The sequence below is a fragment of the Erpetoichthys calabaricus genome, chromosome 2, assembly GCF_900747795.2.
Source record: "Erpetoichthys calabaricus chromosome 2, fErpCal1.3, whole genome shotgun sequence".
NCBI lineage: Eukaryota > Metazoa > Chordata > Cladistia > Polypteriformes > Polypteridae > Erpetoichthys > Erpetoichthys calabaricus.
In genome coordinates, this window is record NC_041395.2 from 347867276 (window position 1) to 347887320 (window position 20045).

Genomic DNA, 20045 nt, shown 5'->3' on the forward strand with positions numbered 1-20045 from the left:
CTTACTGGCAGGCAGCAGCGCTACCACAGCGACATCCTTAAACAGCATTATTTTTTAAAATAATGTTCTAAAATCAGCACCATCACTAATGAAACATTCTTCTAAATGACTTCAGAAATTGTTCACCATGTACCGTATTTCATTTAAGAATTCAATAAACTGAGTGAAAAAGTTTGGTTGCATTGCTGAATTACCCCTAAAAATGTTTGCACTATTTCTATTTAATAGAATTGACAGGCTAAATCTTAAAACAGTTCAGTCTGAATTGTTCAATGCTATGAAGTGACACATTGTTCTGGATGTCGAGGGCTCCTCTCAGCAGCCTGCCTCATCCTTTTCATATTTTCTGATGTTCTTACGTAAGAACTGTGGTGAACAGTCAAGAGGGAATCTTGTAGTCGGTCATCCCCGGTGATTGCTTGTTGTATTGTTAGATACCCTCAGAGACAACAAGATTCAGCAATTGCAGCATTTAAATTTGACATGAACTCAAGAGTAGAAATCATGTTGAGTTGTTTAGTATGATGTCTGTTTAACTTGCTCCGGGGATCAGACAGAAACCTCGTACACAAAGTCAGGTCAACAATGGAAGAAGGAAAGAAAAAATGAAATGTGTGGCAAAGACAAAGCAAAGGAGAAATAAGAGAAATACACGAAAAAAAACCCCAGCAATCTTCAAGAAAACTTATTATGGAAGATTACAAAAAAAAAGACATCTGATAGTTTCGAGAAGAGACAGAGCCATTAATTTTCAATGTCCATTTTCCGTTTTTTAAATGCGCATTGCTGCAATGTCATATGGTAGCATGTGCACAGTGAGTACAGCGGAGACCTGAATACAGAAGCTCACAGAGTGCATAAGAATGGTTCAAATGACTCACCAGAGTACTCTTCTGTGCTTGGGACAGCTTGGTGGCCACAAAGTACTGCACTGGTGCAAGGACTGCAATCACTGTGGCTCCAATTAAGGCACTTATTCCCAGGAGGTAGTACAGGAGGATAACCCCCAGAATAATCTAAGAAAAGGAGAAAAGGAAAAGAAATCCCAAGGTGTTACCTCATGTAATTCAAGCCACTGCTTATTACTGCCATCTTCCTTCAGTGTCAAGTCCATGTGTTTATCATACTGTATCATGCCTGGTTCAACAGGAGACTCAAACAATCATCATGTAATAGAACACAATTCACTGGAAACATCACATAATCAGTAAGAGTAATGCGTATAAAAACACAATCAAACAAAGACATTGCATGCACAGTACCACAGGGACCTTTTTACCAGGGAAACCAGCAAGCAAGGTATGCACAGAAGCAAGCAGCTCCCTCTTTCACTTCCAGTTTGCTCAGCTATTGATTTCCCAGTGTCTCTCCACTAATTTGGTACAATTACACAAATCACAATCTTCTGTTTCAGTTTACTCGGACCACGTCTAGCTCTATTGTACTTCATGTGGTGGAGTGGCTAAGGCGTTGGACTACAAATCACACAGACGCAGCTTTTGTTCCCACTGTTGTCTCCTTGCTGTGTGACCTCAGTGATGCCCTAAGGAACTCACAGTGTAGAAGGTGAAGGTGGGAGCGGAGGATGCCATCATCTTCATGCTACACCGATCCCTCTCCCACTTGGACAGAGGTAGTGGTGCAGTAAGAATTATGTTTCTGGACTTCTCTAGCACCTTCAACACCATCCAACCTCTGCTCCTTAGGGACAAGCTGACAGAGATGGGAGTAGATTCATACCTGGTGGTAGCATGGATCGTGGACTATCTTACAGACAGACCTCAGTATGTGCGTCTCGGGAACTGCAGGTCTGACATTGTGGTCAGCAGCACAGGAGCGCCGCAGGGGACTGTACTTTCTCCGGTCCTGTTCAGCCATCAGACTTCCAATACAACTCAGAGTCCTGCCACGTGCAAACGTTCGCTGATGACACTGCTATCGTGGGCCGCATCAGGAGTGGGCAGGAGGAGGAGTATAGGAACCTAATGAAGGACTTTGTTAAATGGTGCGACTCAAACCACCTACACCTTGAACACCAGCAAAACCAAGGAGATGGTGGTGGATTTTATGAGACTAAGGCCCCTCATGGACCCCGTGATCATCAGAGGTGACTGTGTGCAGAGGGTGCAGACCTAAAAATACCTGGGAGTGCAGCTGGATGATAAATTAGACTGGACTGCCAATACTGATGCTCTGTGCAAGAGAGGACAGAGCCGACTATACTTCCTTATAAGACTGGTGTCCTTCAACATCTGCAATAAGCTGCTGCAGATGTTCTATCAGACGGTTGTGGTGAGTGCCATCTTCTACGCGGTAGTGTGCTGGGGAGACAGCATAAAGAAGAAGGATGCCTCACGCCTGGACAAACTGGTGAGGAAGGCAGGCTCTATTGTAGGCACGAAGCTGGACAGTTTGACATCCGTGGCAGAGCGACGGGCGCTGAGCAGACTCCTGTCAATCATGGAGAATCCACTGCATCTACTGAACAGGATCATCTCCAGACAGAGGAGCAGCTTCAGCGACAGACTGCAGTCACCGTCCTGCTCCACTAACAGACTGAGGAGATCGTTCCTCTGTCACACTATGTGACTCTTCAATTCCACCCGGGGGGGGTAAACGTTAACATTACACAAAGTTATTGTCTATCTGTATACCTGCATTGTTATTGCTCTTTAATTTAATATTGTTCTTTATCAGTATGCTGCTACTGGAGTATGTGAATTAATAAAGTATCTATCTATCTATCTATCTATCTATCTATCTATCTATCTATCTATCTATCTATCTATCTATCTATCTATCTATCTATCTATCTATCTATCTATCTATCTATCTATCTATCTATCTATCTATCTATCTATCTATCTATCTATCTATCTATCTATCTATCTATCTATCTATCTATATTTACAGGCAACTGAAGCTTACATGTATACCATCCCAAATTGTTCATAGTGTCATGCATGTGCATCGGAGGACCTGCTCACAGGCTCAGTCAAGGTATGTAATAACCCACCGAGACGACAGGGGGCACTGCTGCTAACGTTGTTCTTCCTCACAGTGTCAAGAAGCTGCCCAGTGAAGGTGTTTAACCCCACCCCTTCCGGTATACCACCATAAAATCCCAGAAGGCGTCATTACTGGACGGAGCACTGCTAGAGTGACTGCAACTCCTACTCCTGTTGTGAATTTACGGGACGCATGCTTATGAGTGTTGTTTTCATTTGTTTTGTTTTGATTTCATTGTTTACAGAACATAAAAGGAACGACCCGGTTGGTGCCCCTAAATTTCCTCAGTGTATCCAGACCTATCCTTCCTGCACCCGGCCTCAACAGTTTAAATCAGTTTATTCTTACATTGTGTTCTTCAAAGTTGCAATATAAAATTACCATATTAACAAATTCTACATGGGTAAAGGAAATTTAAAAATTACATAGTGTGGAGGACAGCTAGAACCCTTGCCTGGCCGGGATGCCTGGAGAACGGAAGGACCAGGAGAGGGGCAATATCTCCCCCGGGACACAAGAGGGCAGCCCCACCTGTATTACATCGGGGTCACAGGCTTGGAGCTTGGAAGCTCAACACTGTGGGGGCCCGTGGCCACCGCAAGGGGGCAACCTGGACGGTTCCAAAGTCATGGACTGCAGCACTTCCACCACACCAGGACACATCCGAGTGCAACATAAAAGGGGCTGCCTCACTCCATTCGAGGAGCCAGAGTCGGGAGGCAGAGGACAGAGCTTGCGGGAGAGGAGTGAAGGCGGCAGCAGAAGAGAAAGAAAAGAGAGTAAAAGAAAGAAAGGACTGTGAGCATTGTTGGTGATTGGTGCACTGTGTGCTGTGTACAAAGGAAGCAGAAAATTAAAGTGTGTGTTTTGGGACTTGTATGTGTCCTGTGTCTGTCTGTCTGTCTGTCTGTCATCCAAGCATCTTAAACAATATAAACCACAATGGATAGAAGCTGACGTAATGGATTCTTGCAATGGCTTATGGTTAGTCTGAACACGCACCGCGCAGCACTCTGTGGTTAGTCTAATTGAAGCCAAGGTCAAATCAACATGGACGCTCCGCTGACAAATTACACCAACGTTGAATAACACATTGTAGTATGATTTATTTGGGCAAAGAGAGTGAATCCAGCAAGTTTCTCTCTTTCTGCACATAGAAATTAAGGTTTATAATACGGTAAGTTCATAATAAGTCGGTTAGGTGATTGCAGAAGGTTGGTACAGGAGGAAATATCATGAACACAAATGTCAACTATATTTAAAGGGCACATAAGGGGAAGCAAGCAGGAAAAGAAAAAATAATTGGGAAGAAGACCCACGTATGTACTTCTGCCAGGATTCTTCAGTTATTTGCTTCGGCAGTTAACATACAGTATATTACACCATATACAGTAAGGCTTGTAAGAACTTTTCAAAGCTCTGCTATCAGCTTTGGAGGGCATTGAAGTTGGCCTGGTGGTGAGGCAGCTCAGCAACTGAGGTAATCTGAAGGGGTTTGGTTCCCCAAGGTGGAAGGAGCAAAGGAGATCAATCAGTTCAAGGTAATCTCCTTACTCAGTGTTAAGCATTGTTGTTAAACGATGGTCTGACTTTCTTTGGAGAAACAGCTATACAGAAACATCGGTGACATTGGGTGGAATACCAGGTGTTCTGTGTTGTCTGGAACACACAGGTGTCATCACTCAGATGATATGAGAAGCAAGTGACAGCAAAGGAGAACGGACCGAGCTGTGGCTCGACCTCGCCATAAACTGGTAGACATGGCACTGGAGGAACATTTTGTACTGCAGAAGGTGAAACACCTCACCCAGGACTACTATACTAAGTTCTTGGTAAGAGTCTCAACTGGGTCTGTGTCATCTGTCTGGCACCAACTTGAAGTGGGCATAATCATCAGCTGCACTATCTCGGTGACCCTGCTTGTTCTGGCAATGAATATGGTCATGAAGTCAGCAGAGGCTGGAATTTCAGGAGTAAGTCAGGAGCAAGACAATCACTGATTAAAGCCTCTATGGACCACCTTATGGTCGTGACAACATCAGTGCTAGGAGCCAGATGGATTTTGCAGGGGCTAAAGAAGCTCACATCTTAGGCGCCTATGAGATTTAGGCCATCCAAGTTCTGGTCCTTGGCTTTCAAGAGAGGGAAGTTAAAAGACAGCTTGCACCTCACGAAAGGAGGAGAGCAAATCCCATGTATTACAGAGGAGCCAGTAAAGAGCCTGGAGAAGGTGCTCAACTACAGCCTGAAAGATACAGAAACCATCCAAGCTACATGTGCTGACCTTGAGAGTTAGTTGAGGGCTGTTGATAAATCAGCTCTTCCAGGGAAAATTCAATCAACACGAGATCTTTCCTAGAAATACTATGGCCCCTTCTATGATGTCCCAATGCCAGAGGTGGAACGGGTGGTTTGTAAGGTCAACAGTCTCCTACAGAGATGGCTGAGACTGCCATGTAACCTGAGTAATATCGCACTTTAAGGAAGTAGTAACAGAGTGAGGTTTCCATTCCACTCCAGTGGGTGCGGCAACATGCTATCAGCACATGCTCCCAACCAACCATTCCTGTCAGTGAGGGAGGAATTCATTATGACACAGCAACACGAACATCTGCAGTACATGGAATAGCAAGTTCTGGTATCACAGTGAGGACTGGGAGGAAATGGAAAGCAGCTGACATAGTCCAACGGGCAGAGGATTCTTGTCAGAGAGTGGCACAAGGTAGTGAGTGGCCACAGGAGGGGACAACAACTTGGCATGACACTGCTAGCAGAAAAGATAGAAGAAGGCTGGTGCAGGAGGTGCTGTGAGCTGCAATGATGGAGGAGAGGACCAACAAGACAGTAACCATGAAATGACAAGAACCTTGGATAAAGAAGGAGCAGGCTTTAGAAATGAGAGTCACTCACCAGGACATCTAGCAATGGGACCCTCAAAGAATCAAGTTCCTAATACAAGGAGTCTGCAAAGTTCTTCAAAGTACATATGACTTGTTAACATGGGACTTTGCTGGAACACCTTCATGCTCCCACTGTTCAAAGACCACTCCAAGTTGCTCCAAGGTTTTGGGGGAAGAGTATTACTGCATGACCAGGTCCTCAAATTCATTGTTGATGCTGTCAGTAAGGGGATAAGGGACAGTAGACAGATCCACCTTTCAGTAAAGCGGATAGCCATTGTTAAGAAGGGAGAACAGCTGAAACAGAAGAACAGGCATCGTCTGGCTGGCCTTCCATTGTCAGCAAGCAACTCGGTGATGTCAGCTGACCTGGGAAAGTAGCTGAAAATTCTATCCCACATCACCCAGGTGTCTTTGAGGCCTGATATCATCCTAATCTCAGAAACAGTGCGACAGCTCATCTTACTGGAGCTTACTGTTGTGTGTGAAGAGAGGACAGAAGAAGGCTGATTGCTGCAGATATGAGTGGAGGTCAAGGTGCTTGCCCATCAATGTGGGATGCAGAGGCTTTGCAGCACAATCGCTCAGCTAGGTGAATGGAACCTTAGGCATTATGGAGTTAAGCAGGAAGAGAGCCATCATGTCGAACACAGAGGCAGCGGGACAAAAAAATCTTGAGGTGGCTCTGGCTGAAGAGGCGTGAAAAGTGAGGAAAGGAGTTTGTCACTTGGACACAACATTGGTTGGATCATTTGGAAGAGGGTGTATGAGGCTTGAAAGACCTGAAACATCCAATGACATCACTGACAAAGTGTCAACGTTTGCTCATGGTAGGATGTATTCATGCATGACCGAACGGCAAAGCCCAGTATATTGTAACAAATGGCTGAGATAGTCGAGTCACTCTCCAGCAGAAGGCTAGCCAGGAAATGCACTCAAATTCCATCAACAAGACAGAAGTAGGCCAAAGAAGCATTCATTCATCTTGGGAAGCAATTGGTGTGTTTTACTCAAAGCCTGTCCACTACAATGTCATCCAAACTGTCTGGAGCATGTCCTTGGTGAAAGCAACACACACAGTACAACATTCACAAAAAGACAAGGTCCTTAGAATGATTTCTGCTCAGGCAGATTATCTGAGGAATGTCTGAACAAAATTAAAGGAAGCTCAAAAGGGGGATTCTTAATGCTGTCAGAATTACACAATAACACAATCCATCTTGGGAAAGTACACTCGAATGCAAACTGGGCCAATCAATCACAGTTACATAACTGCACATGAATATGACAGCAGGACGAGGAGCCTGGGTGCATCCTACAGACAAGAACAAGTAAACTATAAATCGATACACTTTAATAAGTAAACACAATTAAGACAAAAAGGTGCAGATAATTAAAAAGAAGGCTGTGTCAAATGGAGAATGATGCACACCTTATTGCAGTTGTTCCAGTCTTAACAAAGCAAGAATGTGTAACAAACTGCCGGCTTGACTAATAGACATCTGGGACAGGCTGCCTAGAGTTTGGTAATTGAGCGACCATTCCTAACCCAGCAGGTAATGATACAGATGTGGAGATTTGTTTACAAATAAACTGGACTTGCCTGGACAAAGCAGTCCCAGATGAGCTGGAGGTGTTCCTAGTACGATAATGTCAGTCTTCAAGGTCTCAAGGCCCATGCTGACCTCCGTCACTTGTTCAGTCAGCCTCTAAGGCTCCAGAAAGTGCCGCTGCTGTGAAAGACATTGTGCATTGTTCCTGTTCTGAAGAGGGTGGGCACCTCTTCACCTACTGACTGTAGACCAGTGGCACTTGTGTCTCACGTCACGAAGACCTTTGACAGGCTGGTCCTGGACTATATGCTGGTGAATTGGAAAGTGAGGCTCGCATCACTCGCACATGTGCAGTGTGCTGTTCATATTATTATTATTATTCATCATTACTATTATGATTTCTATCATTAGTAAACTTTCTACACTTCTGGCTTTGTACTTTTAGTGTGTTGCATGTTTTACAGTAGAAAGATTTAATAACACTGCGGTGGGTTGGCACCCTGCCCAGGATTGGTTCCTGCCTTGTGCCCTGTGTTGGCTGGGATTGGCTCCAGCAGACCCCCGTGACCCTGTGTTTGGATTCAGCGGGTTGGAAAATGGATGGATGGAAGATGTAATAACAACGTCATTTTTCAAGCCAAAAAATTGAATTCTTTTTACATATTGTTTTGAGAAAAAAATGTAACGCTAAGAAGTTAAATATTTCTCCAATGCCGTCAATACTATCTGGCCATCCCTGTTAAGGGGTCAGCTTATACAGTGCATCCGGAAAGTATTCCCAGCACATCACTTTTTCCACATTTTGTTATGTTACAGCCTTATTCCAAAATGGATTGAATTCATTTTTTTCCTAAGAATTCTACACACAACACCCCATAATGACAACGTGAAAAAAGTTTACTTGAGGTTTTTGCAAATTTATTAAAAAATAAAAAAATCTAGAAAGCACATGTCCATAAGTATTCACAGCCTTTGCTGTGAAGCTCGAAATTGAGCTCAGGTGCCTCCTGTTTCCCCTGATCATCCTTGAGATGTTTCTGCAGCTTCATTGGAGTCCACCTGTGGTAAATTCATTTGACTGGACATGATTTGGAAAGGCACACACCTGTCTATAGAAGGTCCCACAGTTGACAGTTCATGTCAGAGCACAAACCAAGCATGAAGTCAAAGGAATTGTCTGTAGACCTCCAAGACAGGATTGTCTCGAGGCACAAATCTGGGGAAGGTTACAGAAATATTTCTGCTGCTTTGAAGGTCCCAATGAGCACAGTGGCCTCCATCATCTGTAAGTGGAAGAAGTTCGAAAACACCAGGACTCTTCCTAGAGCTGACCGGCCATCTAAACTGAGCAATCGGGGGAGAAGGGCCTTAGTCAGGGAGGTGACCAAGAACCCGATGGTCACTCTGTCAGAGCTCCAGAGGTCCTCTGTGGGTGGAGAGAGGAGAACCTTCCAGAAGGACAACCATCACTGCAGCAATCCACCAATCGGGCCTGTATGGTAGAGTGGCCAGACGGAAGCCACTCCTTAGTAAAAGGCACATGGCAGCCCGTCTGGAGTTTGCCAAAAGGCACCTGAAGGACTCTCAGACCATGAGAAAGAAAATTTTCTGGTCTGATGAGACAAAGATTGAACTCTTTGGTGTGAGTGCCAGGCGTCACGTTTGGAGAAAACCAGGCACCGCTCATCACCAGGCCAATACCATCCCTAAAGTGAAGCATGAAGGTGGCAGCATCATGCTGTGGGGATGTTTTTCAGCGGCAGGAACTGGGAGACTAGTCAGGATAAAGGGAAAGATGACTGCAGCAATGTACAGAGACATCCTGGATGAAAACCTGCTCCAGAGCGCTCTTGACCTCAGTCTGGGGCGACGGTTCATCTTTCAGCAGGACAACGACCCTAAGCACACAGCCAAGATATCAAAGGAGTGGCTTCAGGACAACTCTGTGAATGTCCTTGAGTGGCCCAGCCAGAGCCCAGACTTGAATCCGATTGAACATCTCTGGAGAGATCTTAAAATGGCTGTGCACCGACGCTTCCTATCCAACCTGATGGAGCTTGAGAGGTGCTGCAAAGAGGAATGGGCCAAACTGGCCAAGGATAGGTGTGCCAAGCTTGTGGCATCATATTCAAAAAGACTTGAGGCTGGAATTGCTGCCAAAGGTGCATCGACAAAGTATTGAGCAAAGGCTGTGAATACTTATGGACATGGGATTTCTCAGTGTTTTTATTTTTAATAAATTTGCAAAAACCTCAAGTAAACTTTTTTCATGTTGTCATTATGGGGTGTTGTGTGTAGAATTCTGAGGAAAAAAACGAATTCAATCCATTTTGGAATAAGGCTGTAACATAACAAAATGTGGAAAAAGTGATGAAGCGCTAGGAATACTTTCTGGATGCACTGTAGATATGCAGGTGGATGAGCCTATGGTGTCCTGTGTAACGGGCCATCTGTCAGGTAGACCGCAGTTTGTGAGACTCAAGGACTGTGAGAGCAACACTGGAGCACCACCAGGAGCAGGCCTGTCTCCTTCAATCTGTACACCTCAGGGTGTAAAAATAACAGCAGATCAGGTCACTAGAAGAAGTTCTCAGATGATTCTGAAATTATTAGGTGTATTGATAAGAGGGACGAGATGGAAGAGAGGAGTCTGGTGGAGAACTTGACGCAGAAAGAACTGTCTGCAAACCAAGGAACTGGTTATTTTGACTTTTACACCCAATCACAATTCAAGGAGTTAATGCAGAGGTGATGCACACTTCACGTCAATGATAAGCTGAACTGGTCTCAAAACACAGATTTACTAGAGAAGAAAGGGCAGAGTAGAGATTTTTTTTCTTAGGAGACTACACTGCTTTAAGGTGGGAAATGACATCCTTTACATCGTCTACAACTCTGCGATGGCCAGCGTGATTCTCTGTGCTGTGATATGCTGGACCAGAGACATCACTTCAAGGGGGGCCCACCGAATCAGCAAGGTGATTAAAAGGCAGGCTCAGATATGGGACACACTCAAACCCCAAGGATTTTAGAGTTGGAGGTGAGAATGAAGAGAAAGCCGAGTGTGATTGTGGACAATGCTGTATATCTTCTCTCTGACACACCAGCACTGAGGACTTTCAGCCAATGAATTATTCGACTGAAATGCATCAGGAAGTGCTAATGGATCTCCTCGACACCAATGGCAATACACCTTTATAGCGCCTCACTGGGGCTGGGAAGGATTTTTTTATCTTTAGCCCAGACAAACGTTTTCTTTCTTTGAGAGGGGGGTTGTTGTTTGTCATAAAATAATATTTACTGAATTTCTATAAAAAGACAGATTTCCCCCGGAGACAAATAAATTGGGGTTACAGGTGGCAATGTTACCTCTACTGGAATAACCCACGTGTCCTATGATGGGAACATCACACAGTTAAGAGAAGTGTCATCACCTCTGGCCATGGGGTGGGATCTCCAAACTTGAGTTCTTTGTGCACCAGAACAGGATGAACATCTGCCGTATTTAAGAAGCAAACATGTTGGAACGGAACTGCTTTAAAGGAGTTCTCCATCCAGAAATGATTTTTTTGTCTGTTACTTATTTCATTTTGTTTTTTCAGTGTTGACTAAGAAAAATCCTAATTTTGCATTTTTGTTGGAAACAGAGATAACAAAATTTATAATACAATTGGCATCAATGGGGACTAACATTGAACAAACAGCAAATATCCAAATGTGTCACATAACCAGGTGTTAGATACCCAGTTGTATAGTCACAACTTCTCAAAAACATGTATTTCTCTCTATTGTAAAAAAAAAATCTTTGGGAGGGAGACTAGGGAGACGAGACGTGATCTTCTCAGAAGACAATCTGAAGTCCCGTGAGAGACACTTTAACTTCCTCCCAGCGACAAGCGACAAGCAAAACACGTAGCTTGCCAGCAGCAGAAAGCCAGCAGATGATCTGACTGCTTCTCCTTAGCGTGTGTTCAGCCACCCTATACCCCCCCTTTACAACACGAGTGGCAGAGACGCAAAGTGGCAAAATGACAGCTGCTGCACAGGCTTTAAAATGATCGACGGGCAGCGCGACAGCAGCAAATAGCTGCAGAAAGACAGCAGATGATCCGATGGCATTTTCTTAGCATGTGTTCAGCTAGCACCCCCCCACCCCCCCCGACAACGCGAGCAGTGTTATACGTCCTGCAAGAAAGAGATTTAACCACACCCGGGGCCGGAAATTAAGGACAAGTATTGTTTTTACAACGTCATGCGAGACAAGGCAGTGAGACATCATTTAAAACAAGTCCACGGACATCAAACCTAGCAGTTGTTGGATTGCTGTTCGCAGACACGCTTCATGTGCTCCCAGCTCTTAAAACAACGACAAGCAGAACATGCAGCTCGCCAGCAGCAGAAAGCCAGCAGATGATCTGACCACTTCTCCTTAGCTATCGTTCAGCCGCCCCTGCTTCACAATGCGAGCAGCGTTATACGTCCTGCGAGAAAGAGATGTAATCACGCCCAGGGTCGGAAATAAAGGACAAGTATTGTTTTTAACAAACGTTTTAAAGTAAAAGTGAAAATAATGCAAATGTAACAATTCTCATGAAACTAACAATCTCTTTAAATTGTATATCCGGTAAACCAAACCCGGGGGTGGGCGAGTGAAGCGAGCAGGGGGCAGAGCCCCATAGTTTGCTTAAATATTGTTAGATAAACTACTTCTGGAAAAAACATCTTGTGAACGACCGGGGAGTGGGTGAAACAATAGCAATCTTTTGAATTGGGGAGACTACTCCTCATATCTCCAAAGAGCACATGAACAAGACAGGGTGTGGAGACCATTCCCAGCCACTAGAATAACACCAATCTCCAAGAAATCATCAGTCCAATTTCAAATGGTTGTTATATGGTATTGATTCTTCCCAGGTTGAAGTTCACTAAAAAGTCTATTAGAGAGGCGATGGTCTGCGAACAAATTGTCGGCCCATCAGAGCTGGAACTGCATCATATTATTTTAAACGCTGGATAAACCTTAAAGAGAAGGTCAATAACTGCAATCTACAGGATCCAGCTTGCCCTGGACAAAGTTACAGCAGGCAGTTGGTACATAGCAAGATGCTCTTTTCTCACTTTCCACCAAAGTCAATGCCAGTAGACCAACAATGGGTGACGCACCACTTCCATTAGAAACAAAGTTAAATTCTTTACAACAAAGCAGGACTCCACATGGAGAAAGGCAGTACTAAACTTTGGAAGATGACCAAAGCATTACATGATAAGATAAGTAAGGGACAAAAAGACCACTTATGAAGTGGAAGGCTGAACGCTGACAGGACACACCGCGGCGGCTAATGTTTTTGCATGAGATTGTGCAGAGGAAAGCAGTACCACCATCCCACTGCCTCTGCAAAAGGAAATCAGATAAGTAGAGAAGGAAAGAAGAGAAGACACATGAAGCCATGAAACAAGACATCATCTTGCTTAAGCTGAACAAGGCCACCAATCACCTGAAGAAGAAGAAATCTCCAGGAACAGACAATACCACAAATGAGATGCTACAAAGTCTGTGACAGTCTGCCCTTTATAATCTTCCGGACATTTTCAAGTTGAGTTTGATAGAGAGTCAGGTACCCCAGTGGTGGAAAGAAGCCAAGATGGGTAAAGCAAGTCAAAAGTCCTGAGTTACATTACAGACCTACCAGTCTGAGAAGCTGCATATTCAAGATACTGAAATTTCAACAAGCATCTGCAGCCGTGCCTGGAGTTAGAAACCATCAATGTCCCAGAGCAAGCAGACTTCAGATGACACAGAAGCACAAAAGACCAGGCAGTGCATCTTGCGCAGGTTACTAAGGATCCCTCCTAGGCTCAGAAAGTGACCATGGCAACTTTCTAAAGATCTGTGGACAACCTTCAACATGGTCTTGAGAGATGAACTTCTTCATAAAGTGGCACTGGCAGCAACTCACACCAGTTGACAAGGTCCTATCTCCACAGCTGTAGAACCTTGTACTTGTTGATGAGCATTGTGACAGATAGGGGGCACTGTCATCCCCTTGAACCCTCAGATCAGACACCAGACACCAAGCACCCTCCACTCCACAATACTCATATATAATACAATACTACAATTAATCACAATCCTCCACTCCCAGACGCGTTGTCACCCTTCCTTCCAACTCAGCTCAATGCTCTGGTGTTTCCCACAGTCTTTTATAGTCCTTGACCCAGAAGTGCTTCTGATCCTTCAGTCCATGTGATTACCCAGCACTTCCGGGTCAGGTGAAAACTCTTCTTCTTCTTTAACCCGGAAGTACGTCATTTCCTCTGTCCGCATGACTTGAAAGTACTTCCAGGTTATATGGCTAACTAAAAAGATCACAATATGCATATTGTAATCTTTTTAGTTAGCCAATAAAAGGTGTCATTTTGCTTGGCTTTTCTCTACATTCATAATGGCTAACATGGTACAACACCCTAGTACTACAGGTTATATGGAAAAAACAAGTCTTTGGGCCTCCCTGTGGCATCCTCTGGCGACCCCCACGGTATCCAACAGGGCTGTGAATAAAGACTCCAATGTCCATGATGCCCTGCTGGCATTAGGGGCACCTCCATGCTGCAGAGAGGGCTCCATCTAGCTGCCTGGGGGTATTGGCTGGGATGAATGGCCGGCCATATACCACAGCATCCAATCCAGAAGGTGTTACTGTCACAAGGGGGACACCTCAGGCTAATGTTGTTCATACCCTTCATCAATGACCTTGTATTAGAGCTGCCCTTGGGATGACCATCCTGCACTATGTACTGATGACATGGTCATCTGGTGATCTGAAGAGCATGTTAACAATACAACCTGCAATATGCAGCTTGCCCTGAACAATGTCACAGCATGGGCAGACAGCTGGCATATAACAACAAGTCTTTTCTCACTTTCCACTAAAGTCCAAGCCAGTAGACTAACAATGGGTGGCACACCACTGACGACATTACTGTTCCAGAGCAAGCAGACTTCAGACGATTCAAAAGCACAGAAGACCTAACAACGCATCTTGTGCCAGTTATTGAGGATTCCTTTCAGGCTCAAAAGGTGACTTTGAGAACTTCCATAGATATGCAGAAAGCCTCTGACCTGGGCTGGAGAGATGAATTTGTGATAACATGGCACTGGGAGCAACTCGTACAAGTGCACAAAGGCCTTCCTGCATGGCCACAGAACCAAAGTGCTTGACAATGGCCGTTTAAGGCAGAAGGTGTATCTGTAACGAATGATACCTCAGGGAGGTATAGTTTTACTAATGTTGTTTGTACTCTTCATCAGTGACCTTGCAATAGAGCTGTCTGAGGGAGTCCACTCAGCACTATATACTGATGACACGGTCTTGCAGTGATCTTGTTTTTCTGTTTGTCTATCAACATGATGAAGATCCTTTAATCATTCTGGGGGAGCTGGAAAGGTCTACGAGTGCACTAATGGCTTATCAGTCCAATCTGTGCACAGAAGGTTGTTGTGTAGTGGAGACTATGGATAGTGACAGCTATTGGGAGTGTGCTGGCCCAGGTTTTCCTGGCCTTTCTGTGTGGCACTCTGGACCCAAATGGATAGCTGCAGGCCATTTTGCCCTGTCCAGAGATGCATGCTCTCAAGTACTATGGTTGATGTCGAATTTCAAATGGTCGCTATATTGTATTGATTCTTCCCAGGTTGAAGTTCACTAAAAAGTCTATTAGAGAGGCGATGGTCTGCGAACAAATAGTCGGCCCATCAGAGCTGGAATTGCATCATATTATTGTAAACACTGGATAAACCTTAAAGAGAAGGTCAATAACCGCAATCTACAGGATCCAGCTTGCCCTGGACAAAATTACAGCAGGCAGTTGGTACATAGCAAGATGCTCTTTTCTCACTTTCCACCAAAGTCAATGCCAGTAGACCAACAATGGATGATGCACCACTTCCATTAGAAAGACCAGTAGAAATACATGCCTGTTACCTTTGACAAAAGATTTACTTGGAAACAGCAAAGCATGAAATCTGGCAAGATGAAAACTGAACATCAAGTAGAACCCATTGGGATGGAATATCAAGGAACGACAATACCACACCTAGAATACAGATCAAGATCCTCGATGACAGCAGCCAAACCACACCACCAGACCTTAAACAAAGTGAAGAACCAAGTGTTTAGAATTATGACAGCACCAGTACAGAAGATGGAACAGGCAGTAGACATGTAAAGCAATGGCATAGGCTGCTAAATATCAGTGAATTCAAAATCATCCCGTGTGTACCAGACTGAACCAACTCTTCACAAGGTTAAGACCTTAAAGGTCCACTTTTGTGATACAGAGACAGGCACTGCAGAGTAAATAGCAGATAAAGTTGTTGACACAGACTCTCATCCTTGATTCTCCACCCTGAAAGACAGACTGGACAATAAACACTATCTACACCATAGTTCTCCACCTCACAACAGCGGACAAGCATATTGCTGTGTCCAAACAAGCCATGCTTGAAGGAGAGTACCCTCAGGAATCATGGAAACATGTTTATACAGATTGGTCTGGAAAGGGAGCAGGCATGTTCTACACAAATGGAGAATGGCAGGTAAAAGAAATGCCAGCAGGCCTCCACCGTTATGAACTAAAGAGCCAAAGTAGAACCCTGGTCCACGAAACAAATATAAGTAGCACAGCAACCCCACACAGTCAGGTGGTCTTCTTCAAGGATGCTTGACGGGTGCTGCAGACAGTCTCTACCACTAAGTCACCACAGCTAAAAACCAGGGACACTCAGACAGAGCTGTGCCTCGAGGTCTCTGGTGGCCCTGCAGTCAGTCCAAGACTTAATGTTTGTCTTACAAGGCTACTTAGTCAGCATGTTAGATAGAAAATAATGAATGGAGCACAAGAATGGAGACACAATGGTTAACGTTTCTATCCCAGTTAGGATGATCCAATAATGGAAGGATGAAGGATAATCTCAGTATGAGAGGTGACAGTGCTCCCTTGGCTGGAGCCCAGCATGGACACTTGCAAGGTTGCCCGTGTACTGTAGCACGGAATGGTGACCCTTTTGGGGGGTGCTGTGAAGAATTGACCTCTCTATTTGACGGAGCTTCCATATGACCCAGAAGTACTTCCTACCCGCAGTGCTATGACACGAGAAGTGGTCCTTGGCTTGACATAAAAGGAGACACTCTTCCTCATCTATCTGAGTCAGAGTCAGGAGGCAGAGGGTGAAACTCACATGAAGAAGTGGAAGATGATGGAAGAGGAAAAGGAGCTTAATTAATGACAAAGTATATTGCTAGATTGATCTTAAAAAAGCTGCAAATGTGTCTCTGGGTACAGAGATACTGTAGATATATGAAAGGCACTATATAAAGATAAATAAGATATAAATAGATGAACGAGAGGCAGTATATAATAGATAATAGATGAAAGGCACTATATAAAGATACATAAGATATAAACAGATGAACGAGAGGCAGTATATAATAGATAATAGATGAAAGGCACTATATAATGATAAATAAGATATAAACAGATGAACGAGAGGCAGTATATAATAGATAATAGATGAAAGGCACTATATAATGATAAATAAGATAAAAAGATGAACGAGAGGCAGTATATAATAGATAATAGATGAAAGGCACTATATAAAGATACATAAGATATAAACAGATGAACAAGAGGCAGTATATAATAGATAATAGATGAAAGGCACTATATAATGATAAATAAGATATAAACAGATGAACGAGAGGCAGTATATAATAGATAATAGATGAAAGGCACTATATAATGATAAATAAGATATAAACAGATGAACGAGAGGCAGTATATAATAGATAATAGATGAAAGGCACTATATAATGATAGATGATAGGATAGACATGTGAAAGTCAGTATATATCAGATGCTGTATATAGATCAAAGGTACTATATAATAGACAGATAGATAAACAGACAGAGAAATATCTACATGAAAGCCATTATATTATATATAGAGAGATATACAGATTGATGAAAGGTACTACATAATAGACTGATGAAAGGCACTATATAAAAGACAGAAAAATGAAAGGCACTATATATATATATATATATATAAGCCAAATACCACTGACTCACTCGTCACAAATTCTCCCGAAGTTTTTAAGTATTTGCGACCCGAGTGTTCATAACAGTTTTAATCGCGCTCCCCTAACGTTTTTTTGAATCCCTGATAAAATTTATTCCTATATTTTTTGCTGCCGATACACCACTTGTTTTCTTTTTTCAACATCTTCGCACCCCTTTATTGTTACAGGTTGTTAACCGCTGTTTTAGAGGGTGGCTGCTGATTGGCAGAGATATCACGGCCACGTGCTTTTCTCCCCATGCAAGGAATGCTTTCCCGTCAGAGCTGAACACGATCAGATACAGTGCCAACATCTATTGATTTTTAAAGTTTGCCCTGTTTCATTACTATGTGGGCAATGCCACGGGGTACAGCTTGTAATAAATAAACTGATAATAAATATGAAAGGCACTATACAAAACAGTGATTTATTTATCTCAAGGGGAAATGTAGCCTTCGCAGAGGCTTATTTGCTACATGCCATTAACAACATAAACTCTTAACATGTACTCTTCAGAATTTACTATAAAGTTGTTGAATTTTATACCAAATGATTAAAAGACATATCTAACACTGGTTGTTTTTAACTGGACGGAAAGCACAGCTTTAGACAAGAGGGACTACTGTATAGCATACTGAAAAGTTTAAGTTTGATAAGGAATGTACAACAGCAGACGACTGCAGTGGAGTGCAGATTATTTAACTTGAGCTTCACAAATCTTTTGCCGTAATGTTGCATGAAGGATTAGCCATCAAACTGCACGAGTCAGGGATTCAGAAGACGGTAGGCAGAATTGGATTAAACCCAGGAAACAATATATTATGTTATTAAGATCTCTTGCAGAATTAGAGGGGGCTCCCACAGGGGTCTACCCTGGAACTGCTGTCTTCCTTAATTTATATAAACGATTTAGTTGCATTTGCTGTTAATACCATACACAAAGGTGAGTGGAATTCAGATTTGGGCAGAAATGCGGCAAATGAATATTAATGTAAATAGAGTATTACACAAAGGAAAAGAAAAAATGAAATACAATTACATAACATAAGACGCAGAACAAAATGTATGGCTGGGTTTAGGCAGTGAAATTTTAGTTAGGGGCCCAAATGTTCCCACATGTGAATTTATTTAGAGACCGCACCTATACTTTATTCAACCCCAGGCAGACCTGAGTATAAAAGTAACAACGGTGTTCATAAGGATGAAGAGCAGTAAGATCAGATGCCAGTTGTTACGTTGAAATATGTTCTTGAACATTAGAAATGCCTGCTTCGCAAAAAAAGCAGTATAGGCAGTTGAAGCAAATTACCAAGCCGTGAAATTGAAAACGTCATCTCTGTGACCTTCAAAACTTGATGAGATACTTTGGAAATCTTAAGCAAACAAAACAAAATGTTTAATTTTATTGGAATGAATAGCTTGTTCTTACATTTTTCTCTTTAGATATTCTTCTTCAAAGAAGCGATGTGTCATCTGTGTCCCTGAATCACAAGCAAGGAGAAAAATCTTACAACAGCCAGGGGAAAAACAAGATTAACTAATATGAAGCAGTCATTTAGCACAGCGAGTCATTCTCCTTTAACTATTTCTGTGTTGTTAGAAAAATACAAGTGAAGGACAGGTGAGGTCAGAAGAATAGAATTTTGGACGCGTGCAGAAGCAAATTCATCACAACTGCAGCACGGGCACATAACAGATGGCCAAGGTGACCGTAGTTGTTTTATTTAAAGCAGACAGAGCCCAAGACCCCAGTGAGTAGGACAACACCTGAGGAGAAAGTCAAAACTTACCAATGAAGAGTCGCACTATGAAGTAACAAGAGCTAAGTCCAGAAGATCAGAAATGATATTTGGTGCAATGCCTTTCATGCATAAAGCTGATCAGAAGAACTTGATTTGTTTTATCCTCGTCTAGACACTAAATATTTGAATTGCGGCATATGAGGAAAGTTTTTTTTTTTGCCACAATCAAGACGAGAACAGGACATTCGGCCCAACAAAGCTTGTCAATCCTATCCACTTAATTCTTCTAAATTAACATCAAGTCAAGTTTTGAAGGTCCCTAAAGTCTTATTGTCTACTGTACTTCTTAGTCACTTATTGCATTTATTGATGGCTCTCTGTGTAAAGAAAAACTTCCTGACGTTTGTGTGAAATTTCCCCTTAACAAGTTTCCAGCTGTGTCCCCGTGTTTTTGGTGAACTCATTTTAAAGTCACAGTCTTGATCAAACACTTCAATCGTGTCTTTTAATCTTTCTTCATAATTCATCCTGGGTAGCACTAGAATCAGCCCAGTCGCTTGTCTCTGGACTTGTGCCAGTGCTGCTATGTCCCTTTTGTAACACGGAGACCAAAACTGCACACAGAACTCCCGATTAGACCTCATCATTGAGTTATAAAGCTTGAGCAGAACCTCCTTGGACTTGTGCTCCACACCTCAAGGTGCTATATAACCTGACATTCTG

General features: G+C 43.2%; 1 protein-coding gene across 4 annotated transcripts in view; it reads right to left on the reverse strand.

The window, feature by feature from the left end:
• Positions 1–20045, reverse strand: part of abcc8 (ATP-binding cassette, sub-family C (CFTR/MRP), member 8) — a 380635-nt gene that overhangs the window by 202339 nt on the left and 158251 nt on the right. For all 4 annotated transcript variants that reach the window (XM_051923356.1, XM_051923355.1, XM_028796118.2 and 1 more), the window contains exon 10: positions 882–1016. In XM_051923356.1, the coding sequence (XP_051779316.1) occupies positions 882–1016 (135 nt within the window). The remainder of the gene's footprint in view (positions 1–881; positions 1017–20045) is intronic.